Source organism: Candoia aspera, chromosome 1 (assembly GCF_035149785.1).
Source record: "Candoia aspera isolate rCanAsp1 chromosome 1, rCanAsp1.hap2, whole genome shotgun sequence".
NCBI lineage: Eukaryota > Metazoa > Chordata > Lepidosauria > Squamata > Boidae > Candoia > Candoia aspera.
Window position 1 is genome coordinate 26,527,025 of NC_086153.1, and position 15,819 is coordinate 26,542,843.

Sequence of the window (15,819 nt, forward strand, 5' to 3'; positions counted from 1 at the left end):
TACAACTTCTATCTCCTTCAACCAGCATGGACAATGGCATCAAGCTGCCGAAGCCTAGTCTATTCTAATGATGTATTTTCTCCTGACAAAAACAATGTAGTGAAGATCTTTAGGAGCATGAGTGATGTACAATACACAAAGAGATTGTCCTTCATCAGTGACAGTGCAGGAAATGTGAGGGCAATCCTAGACTCCATCACTGATGATCACATCTCGTCAATGTCCCTTCTGATCATACATATTCCATAACCTCATTTTAAAAAAGAAAAAAAGAAAAAAGATCATTGTATACAGCCATCTCCCTGGAATGAAGTAATACACATAAATGGTCCTATAGGGCTTTATTTTTGTCCATAGCACAGAAAGAACTCTTTGGAAATCCACAGCTTACATCCCCTTGAGTAGACTGTCAAACAAGGCCACAAGTGGCTCCTGACTTGGTTGTGACTCTCAAGGCAACTCCAGAAATGTCATTAATTCATGTGACAGATGTAGAACATTAATACATGCATATGAAATACTCAGCTTAGTTGCACATAAGGAAGCACATTTACTTTTAGAATTAAATTTAATTAATTAAATTATATTGAAGTTAGTTTTTCTTCTGCCCACACCACTTTTTGGAGCACAGTCAAAATGTGCATGCTGTGGCAACACATTCCTGGTCTTGAGGATAATCTGCTACTAGAAGTGTCCTGGTGGGTGCAGGGCCAGAACTAGTGGTCGGTAGGATCAGAAGAATTAGTGACCCCACCCTACCCCTTTCTCTCTCCCTCCCTCTTTCTCCCAGGCCCTTTCTGCTATAGCTTCTTTCTCAACTTTTCCTTTTCTCTGCTACTGCTCCCCTCTCTGGCTGGGTTCACATTGCACACTAGGCTGAAATGAGTTTGGCTAGTTTGTGGCTCAGTGCATTGTGCCGACCCATAAAATGAGCTTCAGTAAGCCATGGGTTAGTTAACCATGGGTTAGTGAGTTGAATGAATATAGCCTCTCTCTTCCTCTTTCTGTCTCTGTGTGTTTCTCTCCATCCAGTAGTTTGCCAAGCAATAGAAAGACCCCTCTTGCCAAAGGTTTTCACTGACCATTTGTAAAAGTGGTTGCCCACTTTTGCCACAAAGCCAACGATGGCTCCATCTGAGTCATGGCACAAGAGGCCTTCTTTACCTTACAGTGGGCACTCAATATAGTGCATGCTGCAGCCACTAGGCTCACTGTCCCCCTAATATTTATTTAATATTACTTTGCTTTTTCTCTTTTACATTTTTGCATCTCTCTTCCCCCTTGCCCCAAACTGTCCATCTGGCATGTTGCAAAGCAAAACAACAGGCTCTTTATCTAAGAATGTCACTGGGTTCCATATGAACCCTGGAGGCATTCAGAACAATAGTGGGTGGCTGCCACCCAGTGAGTCAGACAGGAGAGTGCCCAACTACCCAGAGAAAAAGAAAAAGGTGATGCCAGGAGGCTAGCATGTGATGAGGGCCTGTTTTGCCTGCAGAAGATGGGTATCTTTCACCTGGTGGTTCCTAATGTTGTGTCTGCCTGGGCAAGTGTCTCACTGAATTATTTTGGAGTTGTCTTTGATACAGATATGGGACTTTTGCATCCCTGGAAATGGCTCCCTTGCAGCTGGCAACTCACTGTCCATAGGCAAACCTCCCCATGACAGCCATTTTCTGAGATGGCTTTTGACAATTTCCCAACATTTTAAATATGTCTTTGGCTCAGAATAGCTGCAGTCCCACAGATCAGCTGTTCTCTGAATGTCATCTACATCTCACCTCCACCACTTTGTCTGATACCTACTGTACCTATGGCAGTGTGCTTTGTGGCAGTGAGTTCCACAAGTTGTTTATAGCTTGGATCCAAATGTTACAGTAATAATTCTGTTCTATGAACAGAGTGTGCATAACATGCTTCACTTGGCTGATCACTTAATTAACCATATTTTGAACATTTACATTTTGCAGGACATTGGATCAGGAACCAGGCTATGTTCACAGAACAGTGTTAAAACAAAAGAAACAAAAACACAACCCATACTCACAGAGAATACTAAGCTTGGTTAGTTTTAACTCTTTTTTAAAAAAATAGTGTTTACCTAGCAGGCAATATATAACATTTATGGTGGGTCTGTACAATGTGCTAGATTAGACTCACTGCCTTGCAGCTCTTTCTTTATGGAAGCAGCTGTGATTCCTCCTCCAGCTATCTCCTAATTAAAATCTCTATCTTTATTCTATTCATGTTAATGAATAGAGTGAGGTCCCAACCTGATGGTTACCAGACGTTTTGGACTATATCTTCCATCATCCCTGATCTTTGGCCATGATGGCTGCAGCTAATGGAAGTCATAATTGAAAATGGAGGGCACCAGGTTGGAGAAGAATTAGGTGCTCTCTAACCAAGCTGCTGCCCTTCTAGAGATGGCCTCCATCCAGAAGCAGAGATAAACCTTACCAACCAGACTAATCTGGATGAGTCAAGGAAGGGCGCCAAGATCTATTCTGCAGGGAAGGGTCAAGGACAGCTACTGTGGGTTCATCCTAGTGTACAGCAATTGAATTGAACTGACCTTGGGAATTCTATGTTCAGTCCCCCTCAGTCATGTAATTGAGTGGCTGAATTCTGACAGTATAATATGCTACAAATCCATATTGACAAAATATGCCCACATACTGTATGATGCATACATACCAGGGAACCATACTATGGTTTAATACAATTGGCCTAGTTCATTTCTCAGAATATGCTGAACCTCAAAATTGTCCAACCCATTTTAGCCCAGTCTAGCACATTGTATAAATGCAATCAGTGAGAGATTCTGAGCCAGCAGAGAGTTTTCGTGAACAGAGGAGATTCCTTCCTTCTTAAGTTCACCTTCCCATTCACAAATGAGGAATGCAAATGGAGAGAAGGCAGAGATACTGGGGTGTGGGGGGTGGACTCTATCTCTCCTGTCATAAGGAAAGCAAGACCCAAAGAGGGCTAAACAGCATGATTCAGAATGCTGGACTGCAGTTGAGAAGGTGTAATATCACATTCTCCCACCCAGCCATGAAGCTCACTAGTTGACTTTCAGCTAAGGCAAGGTGGTCACTTCTGGTGGCAGTGAACATTTTTGGGGAAGGTGGTGACTGCAGTGACAAAGCAATACTGCAAAGTGGGTGGGATCATATCATGCACAGGGCTGGGTCAGGATTTTCTGGTTTTCCTGGGATTGAGGCGGAGGAGAAGGGAATTTTTGTTTTGGTGGTTGTTTGAACCCATTAAACCTATTTTCCACCATATAGTATGGTTTTTAAGTGTTTCCTGCCTCAAAACAGTAGGAAGCTGGTTTTGCCAATTGTGAACTGAGGAGGCTGTATAAAAGTGGTTCTGGAGCTGCCCTGCACTTGGGGTTAGGTGCCTCATAGGGTTGCAGAAGGAATGAAATGAGAAGAGAAGAGCGGACAGGTTGCCTTCAGGAAAGCCTGGGACATATGGAAGAAAAATCACTACCTTAAAAGGAGCCATGTACCTTATGTCATTCCATCTCACCCCTGCTCCTTGTTGCAGCATCCCCATGAGCTGCTTGTCCAGCCAGTGTGAAGAACTCCAGCAAGGGTGAATTTACCATTGCCTTGTTGAACTGGTTTTGTTACCAGTCTCCTCCTCTGGGGCTTCTCAGAAAGCTCCACCAAAATCTGTTTTCCTTCCTTTCCTTAAATCCAGCAGTTCTACACTCCCAAACACAACTTGCAAAATGGAGTTTGCTTCCATGCACTTTACCCATCTGATAATTTGATCACACTGGATGAGCTTCCCACAACAGTAAATCACCTGACAAAAACTTACACAGCTACTTGAATTGTTCCTAAGGGCAATCCTGTTTTGTAGAGTCCGCAGCTGTCAGTCTTCCAACAGAGGTCATGCCTGCGGAGGGTGGAGGTTTCTTTCTCTTTTATCCTCCTCAGTGAAATGGACCAGAAAAAGATTCCAGAAGAAATCTGCATAATTACAGAACTCACTCCTAGAAGATAGGTATGAAACTCCCTGGCTTGGAAACGATTAAGGGTACTCATAAGATAATTTAAGGGAGGAACCTTCCTTTCTGCTGCATCCCTCTCTGACACAGAGCCTGCTAGATGGAATGGACTACAACTCCCATGACCCACAGCCAGCAAGTCCGCTGGGTGGGATAGGGTGCCAGTGATGATGGCAGTTGAGTGCAAAACATCTGGAGGGCGCCAAGTCAGAAAAGGAGGCTCAGGCAGAAGTAGTTAAAGCCCTCCTCGCGTTGTTTAGAGGTTTGGGGGCACCAGTTGAAGGTAGTTCCCTCTTGGGTTTCGCCTGCTCCGAGCTGATAGCTGCACCCATTCGCCCACGAAGGCACGTACCTACGTTCGTTCTCTCTCCCTGCTCTTCTCTCACACACACACACGGTGTCTGTCTTTCTGTCCATCTATCTATCAACCGTGTGTGTGCGTGTGCGTGTGTATCCCCACAGGAATGAAGCTTGGCGCCGGCTGATGGTGCAACAGATACCCCCGTCCCCCCCCCCCGCCCCCCAGTTCACCTCGTCCCTCGCCACGTGGTGTGGAGAGGCCAGTCACCAGGGTGGAGACAAGAAAGGAAGAGTAGGGAAAGAGGGACGAAGAGGGGGGTGGGGGGAGAGAGAGAAAAGCCGGGGAAGGGAGAGGAAAGCGCCCCACCGGTGGCTGCCCAGACTCAGCGCAGCGGCGTCACCGGGCGCGAGGCGGGCCAGGGAGCGCACCGCCTCATCCTGCCCGCTCCCCAGGCGTCCCGGCAGGGCTGCGGAGGAGGCAAGGCGGACTCCGCTCCGCGCCCAGGGCACCCAGGAGGCCCGGCCTCGGTGGGCGGGGGCGCCTTCGCTCCCGGCGTCTCCGTGGCCTAGAGGCGGCGGCGGGCAGACGCGCGGGCAGCCGAGCTCAGCCTCAGCGCGCAGCCGTCGGGCTCTCCTTCCCGTCGCTGCGCGGCTTCTGCTTCTGCTTCTGACAGGCGCCCCCGCAGGGTTCGTTCGGGCTCCGGCAGGGCAGCAAATCGCGAAGAAGCCGAAGGCGGCGAGCGGAGACGGTTTGGGTCTGCGGGAAACTTGAGGTGATTCTCGGCTCCCTTCTGTTCCGGAACTCCAACACACCTCTGCAGTCCTTTCCGTCGCTGTTTTCCTTCTTCGTCCTCCCGGCTCCTCGGAGTTGCTCTCCGAGCAGCCCTTACCCGGGAGTAATCCCGCAAGGCGACTTGCCCGGATCGCGGATGGGCTTTCTTATTCGCTTCATTCCGGGCGCAGCCCTTCCCCTACCCGCCGGATAGACTCCCGTGAGACGTACATGGAATAGACCCGTTCGAGCGAGCCTCGTAGACTTTGCCACAGGTCTCCCCCCCTTGCTCCTTCCTTGACTGCCGGGTTCTCCCTTCTGGGTACAGACACCCCCAAAAGCCCTTTACTTTTCAGCGTAAGAAATAATTACGAATTCAGTTTTAGGAAAAAGGATTGGGCATAGCGTTCAACATCCCTTTATTGAACTTGAATAATAATAATAATAATGCAAGAAATATTATTTTCCCGATAGTTTTGGCAGTCTTCCTGGCGGGAGTCCCATACTGTATTTCAGACTTTAGGTGTATTAATAATTTTGTTTTGATTTAATAGTGTTGTTTTCACAATTCAGTATTCACTGAAGTAGTATTCACAATTCAGTCAAAGGTAAGGTCATTTTAAGTTTCACTGATCTAAATACGACCTCTTTTCGCGCTCGACTGGTAAGAAGAAACAGTGCCTAACTTTATTTGGGTATTATTATAATTATAATTATAATAATTATTCCTTTCCTGCTATTGATTATTTAAAGTCTGCAAGATATTTTGGGAGAAAAATTGCTTTTCTTCCCCATTTATCTCAGTTAAAAGGGGATCCATCTACTGAGAGTCCCCCCCTTTTTTTTTTTGCTTAAGAGAATCAAAGGGGTTGCTCAGGGAAAATCTACAGACCCGCATATTCTTCCCATTCAAAAACAAAAGAATTCCTGTTTTCAAAAGGAGTTGAGAAAAGATTAGAAACATTAAAAACAGGAGGAGAGATTTCAAATATAGTCTTTTTGTATTGCCCCTTTCAGACTGGGTGAATGTACTGTGCCATATTATTTATTTTATCATGTCCTTTCTTATTCTGTTGTGATTATTTTAAAATGATATAGGGAATTAATATATTATTTTAACCTGAGCAGGTAAAAACCACCAGAGGGAAATAATGCATTTGAGGAGCTGTTTCAACTATTTATTACAATCAATTATTTCTACCTGCAATAGTTTCAAATAATAACATACTTAAGTTATCTCTTACATTTCTTCAAATCTGCTTTGAAAATACATCAATAAAATGGTTGCATATTGTGTCATAAATATTTATGTTTTAGAAAATGGTGGAAATAATGCCTTTTGGTGTAATTCTGCTATTTTTATGCTACTTTGATTTTATTTTAAAAAATAATTCATTCTCTCTACTATTTACTTATAACAAAGAGATAATGAAATTAGTAGAGTTAAGAGTTCATATTTGCATTAATTACATCTTTATTTTGAGTTAATTGAATTCCATTATCCGGTAGAAATCACTTTCACGTCCATTGACTTTGATGGGAAGATTAATATGCATTAGCTGGTTAGTAAGTAAATTGTGTGTAACTTAAAACATGCTTATCCTTGGGTGGATTGTGTCCATATTCCAGGAGTAGTGACTACTTTGTAGAAATGTATGCCTCTGAAAGGTGCAAATACCGCCTAAATAAAACTGTTTTGTTTTATAGATTAGTATTTTACAAATGTTTTTCCAACTTGTCTTGAACAATTGCCTTATAGGCACCCCTGGGCCACTTAAGTTTGCTTGCTTGTTGTGAGATAATTTCACTGGAATATTTAAAAAGACATATATTTTCCCATAGAACTGTGAAAAAAAATTGTAGTAATAGGAATACGAATATTGATATCAAGATGCAGGGTATGGTTAAGGCACTTGGGCTAGGTGATTTTTAATTACTTCCATTTCACATGGAAATAAATCAGAAATTGCCAGGAAAAAACGAGCTTTTTGACAAATTTTGCCCGACATTTTTTCCCCCTCGATAGTTTACTTTCACAATTTCTTTCATTAATTTCACATTTTCAATCTCCCTCCCTCCGTACCTACCTCCTGGTATACAAGATAGGGCCTGATGAATTTGGTTTTGCCTGAGGCAGTGAAGAGTGGGGTGGAAAAGGAAAAGGGGGAGGAGGAGGCAATCCGAATTCACACTTAAAACTGCAGCGGAGATCACGCACCCAATTGGGGTGTAGAACTCCGCGCATTTCGCTTTCACGAAAAGCGGCAAGCTTCTGGTGGATACCCGAGAGAAACAGTGCGAGGTTGGCAACCTTGCTCCTTAAAACACACCGCATCCCTTTCAAGAGAACAAGTCCTTCCCTCAAAGTGGAGTTTCCTCCCTTGGAAAAACTGGTGAGAGCCGAAGGCGGCAGCCCTTGGAGAGTAAGTCTCGTTGAATGCCGCGGGATCGCCCTCAGGCTAGACGTGCACAGGATACCTCTTTGGATGGAAAACGTTGGGACAATCCTTTGTAGAGCCATGCAATCCTTGGTTTCCTCTGCGATCCAATCCGTGATGGAGAGCTCCGCTTCCCACCGTCAAATGCTCTTGACGGTTCGTGGAAGAGGTTTCTCAGCCTGCCCGCCACATTAACGCTTTCCGCTGTAAAATGGCTTCATCTTCCAGTCTCGCCAGTTCAGGTTGTTTAATCTGAGCTGGGTCTGCTGCGGTCTGGAAGCGGATGGGGAGAAGGATGGCAATCTGGCACAACCTGGGGTCTCCAGAAGCGTAGGATTTCACAGTTTCAATTTTTCTGGAAGGGAAAGATTGATGCATTCAGGAGGTTGATAGCTCCTGTATCTCACCCTGGCTTCTGTTGTTGGGTGAGTAGGAATTTTGTCCAGACGTACAATGTATGCATAGCTCAGTCAGTTTCTTGGTTTGATCATAGAGCCTTTTTCCAGGTCTGTCTTGAAAAATGGAAGTAATGAATAGAAGAGAAACTTCTGAGGCTCTTTGGCACAGAGCGGCCAAAGTCTGTCTGTACGCATTTGATTTATAGGTCACCAGGTGGACACATTCTAGGTACATTTGAGTTTTTCTCTTGCACTTTCTCTCTCTCTGGCCCGATCCCAAAAGCATAATATGTGTGGATTTGCACAAGACTACACTAAAGCAGGATTAAGCATTTTGCAATGCAGTATGTTGTGGGAATGCAGCCATTGTTTTAGCATGGTTATATATAGCAGACTATCGTGTTAAGCAAATATTTGCTTTGGCATAGTATGCATGTGAGCACATAATTTTTGTTTTGTTAACCTGGGTTTAGTATATTGTGTGAATGCAGCCCATAAGCAACAACTGTTACTTTAAAGGTAGTATTTTAAAAATTGTTAAACTGGGGCTTCCCTATGGCTGCTTTAAACCACCATTGTTTTATACTAGAGTGACTAAGAAGCCGGATCTCAAATAGACTTTTATGGCTGAGTGGGTAGGCTAGATCAGGATGATGAGAGTTGCACTTCAACACCTCTGGAGGGCATAAATTTGGGGAATATGGGATTTAAATCAAGAATAGGCTTGAGATCTAACTGTTGTGTAATCACTAAGAATAGGGAGAAATTTCAAATATTCCTGTAAAGGCAGCTCTGATGGAAGTGAAGGGTTGCCATTTTAGTTCTATTTAGAAAATTTCCCTTGGTGACAGTGGGGTGTGCGTGTGCATGTGCATGCAATGTATCTCTACAGGCAAAGCTAGCCCATGCATTATATACCTAAGAGATCTTGCAAACAACACTCAATTCTTCCTGTTCTTCATCCTTTACTTAGAATAGTCACAAACCACTAAGTGCTAGGCAACAGCGTAGTCAACCATGATGGCCAGATAGATTGTATGTCTGGAGTGCTCTTGCCAAAATGTTGAATGCTAAAATTTTGGGGTGTGCAACTAAATGTATATTCAGCAAAGTGAGTGTTTTGTGTTTTGTTAAATTGGGCCAGCTTCAATTAATGATAGGGCATAAAAGTTTTCCAGTTATTTCAAATAGTTTATCAGGACAACTGGAAGGGCAAGTCTTGTTTTCAACTGGAAATGAGCAAGATCAACTTGCTCCTACATCAACAGAAGTTAGAACAGCCTTCCCCAACCTGCTGCTCTCCAGATATGGTTATGTCAGCTGAATTTTTTTTTTAGTTGAAGTCCAATACATCTAGTGAGTTTCAGGTTGGGAAAGGCTGTGTTGAACAATGGATATGGTTTTGCAGGAATCTAGATCTGGAATGGTCCATCTTAGCCCACTAGAATCTATATTCATGGTGTCAATTCCTGTATTTTGAATCTCTGAGATTTTTAAAATTTTTGAACTAAAGCATTTTTGGAGAGGATCATTTGTACAATTTCTTTCCTTTGTCCCTGATCACTACAGATCCTACATGACTAAGATTAGGGTTCCTGACCTCCAGAAAGGATTGGGCTTCTCTGAAGTTTATTTTTAATTTCTTAGCAGTCCCAAGTGTCATATCACCTGGGATTTCTGGGAGTTGTAATCCAGCATATCTGGACAGCACCAAATTGGGAAAAACTTGACAGTACTATACAATCTGACTGCACCATTACTCATCCCCATGCCCAACACTCCTGCCTCTAAAATGGCCTTTTGGTTTTTTTATCCCTTTTTGCTTAGCAGGTAGCAAAACTGACCTTAACTTAGAAGCTAAGAAGGATTGGAGCTGATTAGCTGCATGATTGTGTCCATGTAGTCACTAGGATCTCAGATCCTTTTAAGTGCAGCTTCACATTTCCTGCACCCTAATCCAGATTTTGAGCCTCCTAGGGTGATGTGATTTTAGGTCAAATAATAGCCTTGGGTTTAACTAACAAGACAAAAGGGGCAAGTTACCTGAGGGCAAAGGATTGGCTTCAAAAGGGGCATTTGGTTAGGGAGTATCCATCTCTCACCTTCTCTAACTTCCTGGTGTCTTCCCTAACCTTACTGCAAATGCCTTTAACGGGAGGTCTTTCTACTTTCTGCCTTGTTTTTCTTTTTCTCTTTTCCATCCTGTATATAATCTCATTTTATTCTTGCTTCTGTTATAGGAGTGAGCTGTCTGAAGACTCCACCAGCCCGGATGGCTCAAATAAGTCAGGAAAGATCTAAAGTGGAACACAGTCAGTTCTGTTAGGAATTTCCTGGATCATCCTGGAAACCACCGTCACTGGATCTGAGTTGGAACTTGCATGGTCCATCTTGCCCCTTCCTGGAGGAAGGTGCCTTTACTTGTCCCCAAAGTTGGATCTCTGGAGATAACTTGCTTGTGTGGTCGGGTTGCAATTCAAGGTCCAGTCTGCAGAAATGTACCAGAGTTTAGCAATGGCAGCCAACCATGGCCCACCAGCATATGAAGGGACTAGTAGTTTTATGCACACCACAGCTGCCGCTTCTCCTGTCTACATACCCACCACAAGGGTCACTACCATGATCCCCAGCCTGCCTTACCTCCAAGGGAGTGGTTCGTCCCAGCAAGGCAGCCCAGTCTCCAGCCACTCCATTTGGACTCAGCCTGGAGCTGAGAGTGTTGCTTACAATCCTGGATCTTCTCATCCATCGGTATCCCCAAGATTCTCCTTTGCTACCAGCACCCCCATCCCGGCAACTACTTCCAGAGAAGCATCTGCTTATAGCAGCTCTCTTAGTATCTCGGCCAACAGCAGGGACCAGTATGCTCGGAGTTTCAGTGGGTCCTATTCCAGTCCATATCCAGCAAGTTATATGACCCCAGAATTGGGCACCACCTGGACTTCATCTCCCTTTGATAGCCCCATGCTCCACAATCTTCAGAATCGGGGAACTCCAGGAGCTTCAAGACACACCAACCTAGGTAAGAATGAATCTTCTGAATTTTATCATACCAAGAAAGGTAACATTCCTTTCAGTCCAGGATAGGTTACATGAAAGAGATTAAATTTTAAATGATAAAAAATACTAGGCAGCTCATCAATGAATTTGGCCATTGCATATACAGATTATCAGTAAAATGTATTTTTCACATTTTATCAGTAAGGTACTCTTTTGAGGATCCTTTAGAAATGGCATGTGACAATTCCCTTACTTACTCCCTTGAGTGGGAATTAATTTAACAATCAGTATAAACAAAAGAGCTCAAGGAGATAGTATCTATATTTTCTTATCCATCAGTTTTAGGAGCCTGGAATATTGGTCCCAATAATAGAAATATTAAATGTGTCTTAAAGAAAAATAAGTCAAGAATCAACAGTATTGTGAGGGAGCTGCATCTTAAAAAGTGCAGCTGAGATCAATGTCAGGGAAATTCTGTAACTTCCAATTCCACATAGTTCTTGTTTTTACCCTATTTATATTTTACTGAGCTGGTATGTGAACTGCTTCCTATTAGCTTCATCCCATTTCAATTGCAGTCCTGTCACATTGATCTGGGAGGAAGTCCTTATGATTACATTGGGACTTGTTTCTGGGTAGGTCCTGCTGTCCCCATGATCCTGGGTGCATCCTGTAATTCTGAACTGAAAAAGGCCTGCTATTTGCTTAGCTTAGGGTACAGACAACAAAAGATTCATGGCTAAGTTTATTAATTTGTATCATCTGATACAGGAAGGAGGGTGTTGGCTTACCTTTGAGGTCTTTGCAACATTAAGCAATTTTTAATCTACTATTAAAGGTGTATTGCATAAAAACCTTAACTTAAAGCATTAGTTCATGTAGATTAAACAATTAAGGCTCAAAGTACTAACCTGTCTACTGGTAGCACTACAAATGCTGCAGGTTGTTTTGAGAAAGGCAGATCCTTTGGGAGATACAAAGATGGATACTACCTCTTATGAGCAAAATTAATCCTAGATCAGCCACTGCCTGTTCAGCTGTAAATAAGTTAAAGCATTTCATGTACATTTGACCAGTAATTTTTTTTTAATTAAATAAGAAATTATTATACTAACACTTTCAGTGATGAATTGGTAACCTATGGACTGTTGGAAGTGCTACCATTCTAACTGTCCAGTCAGCCAGGGTCTGTGTGTTTCTTTAGTTGGTTTTTGACCATCTGGAATGAATGTTGATACCCAGTAGTATGTTTTTCTGCAGAAATCCATTAAACTGATGCTTTAAAAAATGAATAGGATGTGTATAAAAACCTTCTTAAAACAAGCTGGTCACAGGTATACTTCTCTGGAAAAATAAATTGGGGGTTCTGAGTGATCCATTATTTGGTATGACATGCTCCATGTAATGCAGGGGCTTGGTTATCCTGTAGATCTAGACACAATTTGAATTGGTTCACAAGTTCAACCTATATACATATTTGTACATGTAGGTGATATCTGTGAAATGTTGGTGTAATCTAATTTCAGTATTGCTTTAGTTATGAGAGAAGTTACTTTACTTTGGTTTCAGTTCAGACTAATAAAGATTTGCTTGCTGATTAAGCACAACTCTAGAACAGAGGGAGTAAATGTAAATCTGTAGTTCAAATCGACGCATGGTCCACAGGGACCATGAAGTGTACACGGATTAGGATAGGGTTTTTCAAACTGTGTTCTGCAGAATCCTAGAGTTCCATGAGAGAGTAAGGGAGGAAAAAAAAATAGTTCACTCAGACGCAGCCAGAGATGGCCATAGCAGTTTTTCTAAGGTAAAGTGGAAAAGGTGGGGCTTGTCATCTGACATTCAGAAGCCTCACCCCCAGAGCATACCTTTCTTGGATTCTATATTTATTTACTGTATTTTATAATAATTGTTCTTATGAGATTTTGTTGTTTATATTTGGAGCCTGATTTTATTGTGAACCACCCAGAGTCCCTCTTTTGGGGGAGATGGGCGGTGGCTAAATTTGAATAATAAATAAATAAATAAATAAATAAATTTGTGGCTCGGGGTGACCCATCACTCTGTGTGTGCCTGAAAGGCAGGCAGTGGCAAGACGAAAATGATGGCCACAGTTTTTCCCTAGAAAAATGCCTCAGCTGTGCAGCTATGGCCATCTTTTGGCGAATGCCTGCCCTGCCTTCTGCAAAGCCATCCTGCCCCAGCCTTGCCTCCCTCCCCTTCCCCTGAGAAAGGTCAAATGGGAGGTTTGGGGTAAATCTGTAAGATTCAGATAAGTTGGTGTGTGTGTGTGTGTGTATGTGTGTGTGTGTGTACATCAATTACAGTGAGCGTTTTTCAGTTTCATTTTATTGCCCATTTCCTATTACTAGAGGTTTGTCTGTTGATCAGAGTTTCAGGGAATTTTTAAAAAATTTAACAGTTTCCATGGCCTAAACAAGTTTGAAAAACCTTGAACTAGAACACTATGTAGTAAATTTGTAACATATTTTATCTTTGTATTATTTAATTAATATGAGTGGCATGTTTACACATTTGCTTTGGTAGTGTAGTGCACTTACAAAACAATGAAATCCTCCTGGACTTTCACTTTATAGACTAGCAATTTATTATCACTAAGGCAAAAAAATGAATCAATCACCATGTCTTTTCATCTCTCTTTTTCTCTCAAGTGTTTATTAATGTTTCTACTCCCATTCATAGAGAAGGGAGAGAGGGAAGTGGGAAGGGCAAAAAAGGAAGTTAGGATTTTAACATCATTTGTTTGTTTAGGCTACCTTCCTTTCCCAGCCTTTCAGATGTATTGGACATTGAGTCCCATAATCCTCTTCCAACCTGAGGGTACCAGAATGGGAAAGGCTTCTAGAAATACTTCCTTGTGATGATGCATTCAACTCCCCTGTTAGTTTGTATTTCTTCTACTTTTCTTCTAAGAAGCTTAGAAGACAAGACACTTAAATTGTCTTTATTGATTTTTTTACTTGTTATAATAGCCCTAAGAGGTGGGTTAGATTGAAACCGAAATGACTAAGGGTGGTTCAGGGTTAATCACAGTTTCTCATCACAAGGTGGAAAGTTGAATCTTAGTTTCCTGAGCTTGGCTTTTATTCTGACCACTAGACCACAGTGGCATTTGATAGAAGCTCAGGTGAACCATCCTCTTGATTGCTAGTTTTATGCACCTCCAAATCTCTTTGCCTCAGGGACTTCTTTTTCATCCCACTCCCCTTCTAGAATTGGAGCCAAATTGAGGACCTAAAGTTGGGAGAAAATTATTATTAACTGGTGGAGAGGAGTGAAGAGATTGAGCTCTCATTGTCAGATTCAACTCTCATTTTTTCTGTGCCCCTTTTGATCTTTATATAACTCTGTTTTTACATGAATAAACAAACTACACTAATCTTCTGTTGATGGTGAAAGGTTCCCTGTGCAAGCACCGAGTCATGTCTGACCCTTTGGGGGGATGCTGCTTTCGCGATGTTTTCTGGGCAGACTATAGCAGGGTGGTTTGCCATTACGGTTGCAATACTGCCACCTCCCCCCCCCCCCCCCCCCGTGCCACACAAGGCTGTTATCTTCTGTTTTTTTTCATTGTTTATTCGTTTAGTCGCTTCCGACTCTTTGTGACTTATTTTTAAAGATTTCATTCATTTAATTAAATTAGTTTTCCTAAATGTTTTTAGTTCATTTTTCAGTGGGAGGGGGGATTAGGATGTACAGAAAAACAGGTCAGTATAAAACCATAATTTCAAAGTAAAAGAAGAAACAAACTGGCAACTTACTAAAACTCAGTATAAAGAAGCATACATTGTTAGCAATTAAAGCGCACTGCAAGTTGCTACATGCTGGCATGCCTGCCTGGGCAAGAAAAGATAATGTTGATAGGTACCAAATGGACATCACACTTGGCCCCAAAGGTAAACTCTTTGAAAGTACACATGCTCTAAATTGGGAGGGAGGGGGTGGTCAGGGCCAAGTTTTCTCTGACTCTTCTCCCTCCATTCAAATTTCAGATACTGGATTGGAGAACTTAATTCTCTGAGTGAGACTAAACTACAATTTCAGCTTTTAGTTAGGCTGGAGTTATAGATGGTGGTCCTTTAGGTATCAGAGGCAGCACAATACTAGGTAGTCGGGAACATCAATATTGGGGAGAATATAATGAGTTCATTTACTACTTGTGGGCTTCCTAAAATCATCTGGTTGGCCAACCTGGAAACAGGATGCTGGTTTGGATAAGCCTTTGATTTGATCCAGCATGCTGTTCTTTGTGTTCAGTGATTCTGTGCCCAGAGCTGCTGATAGTGTTGTAGATTCAGATAAGTAGAAATCAAGGGTTGTATTTAGCTCAGATAAATCCAGTTCTGATGACATTTGGATTCAGAATCAAATGCAACAGGCAAAACCAAATTAGTTTTTGAATGGGGGATTTTCAAGGAATACTACAATTGTAGGCTAAGTTGGAAAGTGAAAAAAAAGATCTCAGAAGAAGACAAATCACTTCTGTATTGCTACCAAGAAAACTACATGGCTGTGTCCAGAAAGTCACCAGGAGTTGAACTCAAATTGAAGGAGACTTTATTCCTTCTCACCTTACTACTGCTTGTTCCTAGGTCTGCCTCCAAACAGCAGGTGATACCTGTGACTTTGTACTTTGCTGCCTGATGTATTAAGTCAAACTTTCCATTCACACCCAACACAGGGACCTGTATTTACATCTACACCAGCAAATTGTCTTTTGTTGGGACTGGGGCACTGTGTTGGCCTGCAAATGAGGCTGAGCTTTGCAAAAGTTACACACGTGTGTTTGCTTTTGCAAGCTGAGAAGAATAGGGGCCTTTCTGGGAAACGCCTTCCTTTCTTCCCCACTTATACATATTTAAA

The 15,819-nt window shown here is 42.5% G+C and overlaps 1 protein-coding gene across 1 annotated transcript in view; it reads left to right on the forward strand.

Moving 5' to 3' along the window:
• Nucleotides 1-4,821: 4,821 nt before the first annotated feature.
• The window catches only part of GATA4 (GATA binding protein 4), a 55,760-nt gene continuing 44,762 nt past the window's right edge, over nt 4,822-15,819 (forward strand). The window contains exons 1-2 of the mRNA XM_063300972.1: nt 4,822-5,100; nt 10,176-10,957. Of these exons, the coding sequence (XP_063157042.1) occupies nt 10,432-10,957 (526 nt within the window). The 5' untranslated portion in view covers nt 4,822-5,100; nt 10,176-10,431. The remainder of the gene's footprint in view (nt 5,101-10,175; nt 10,958-15,819) is intronic.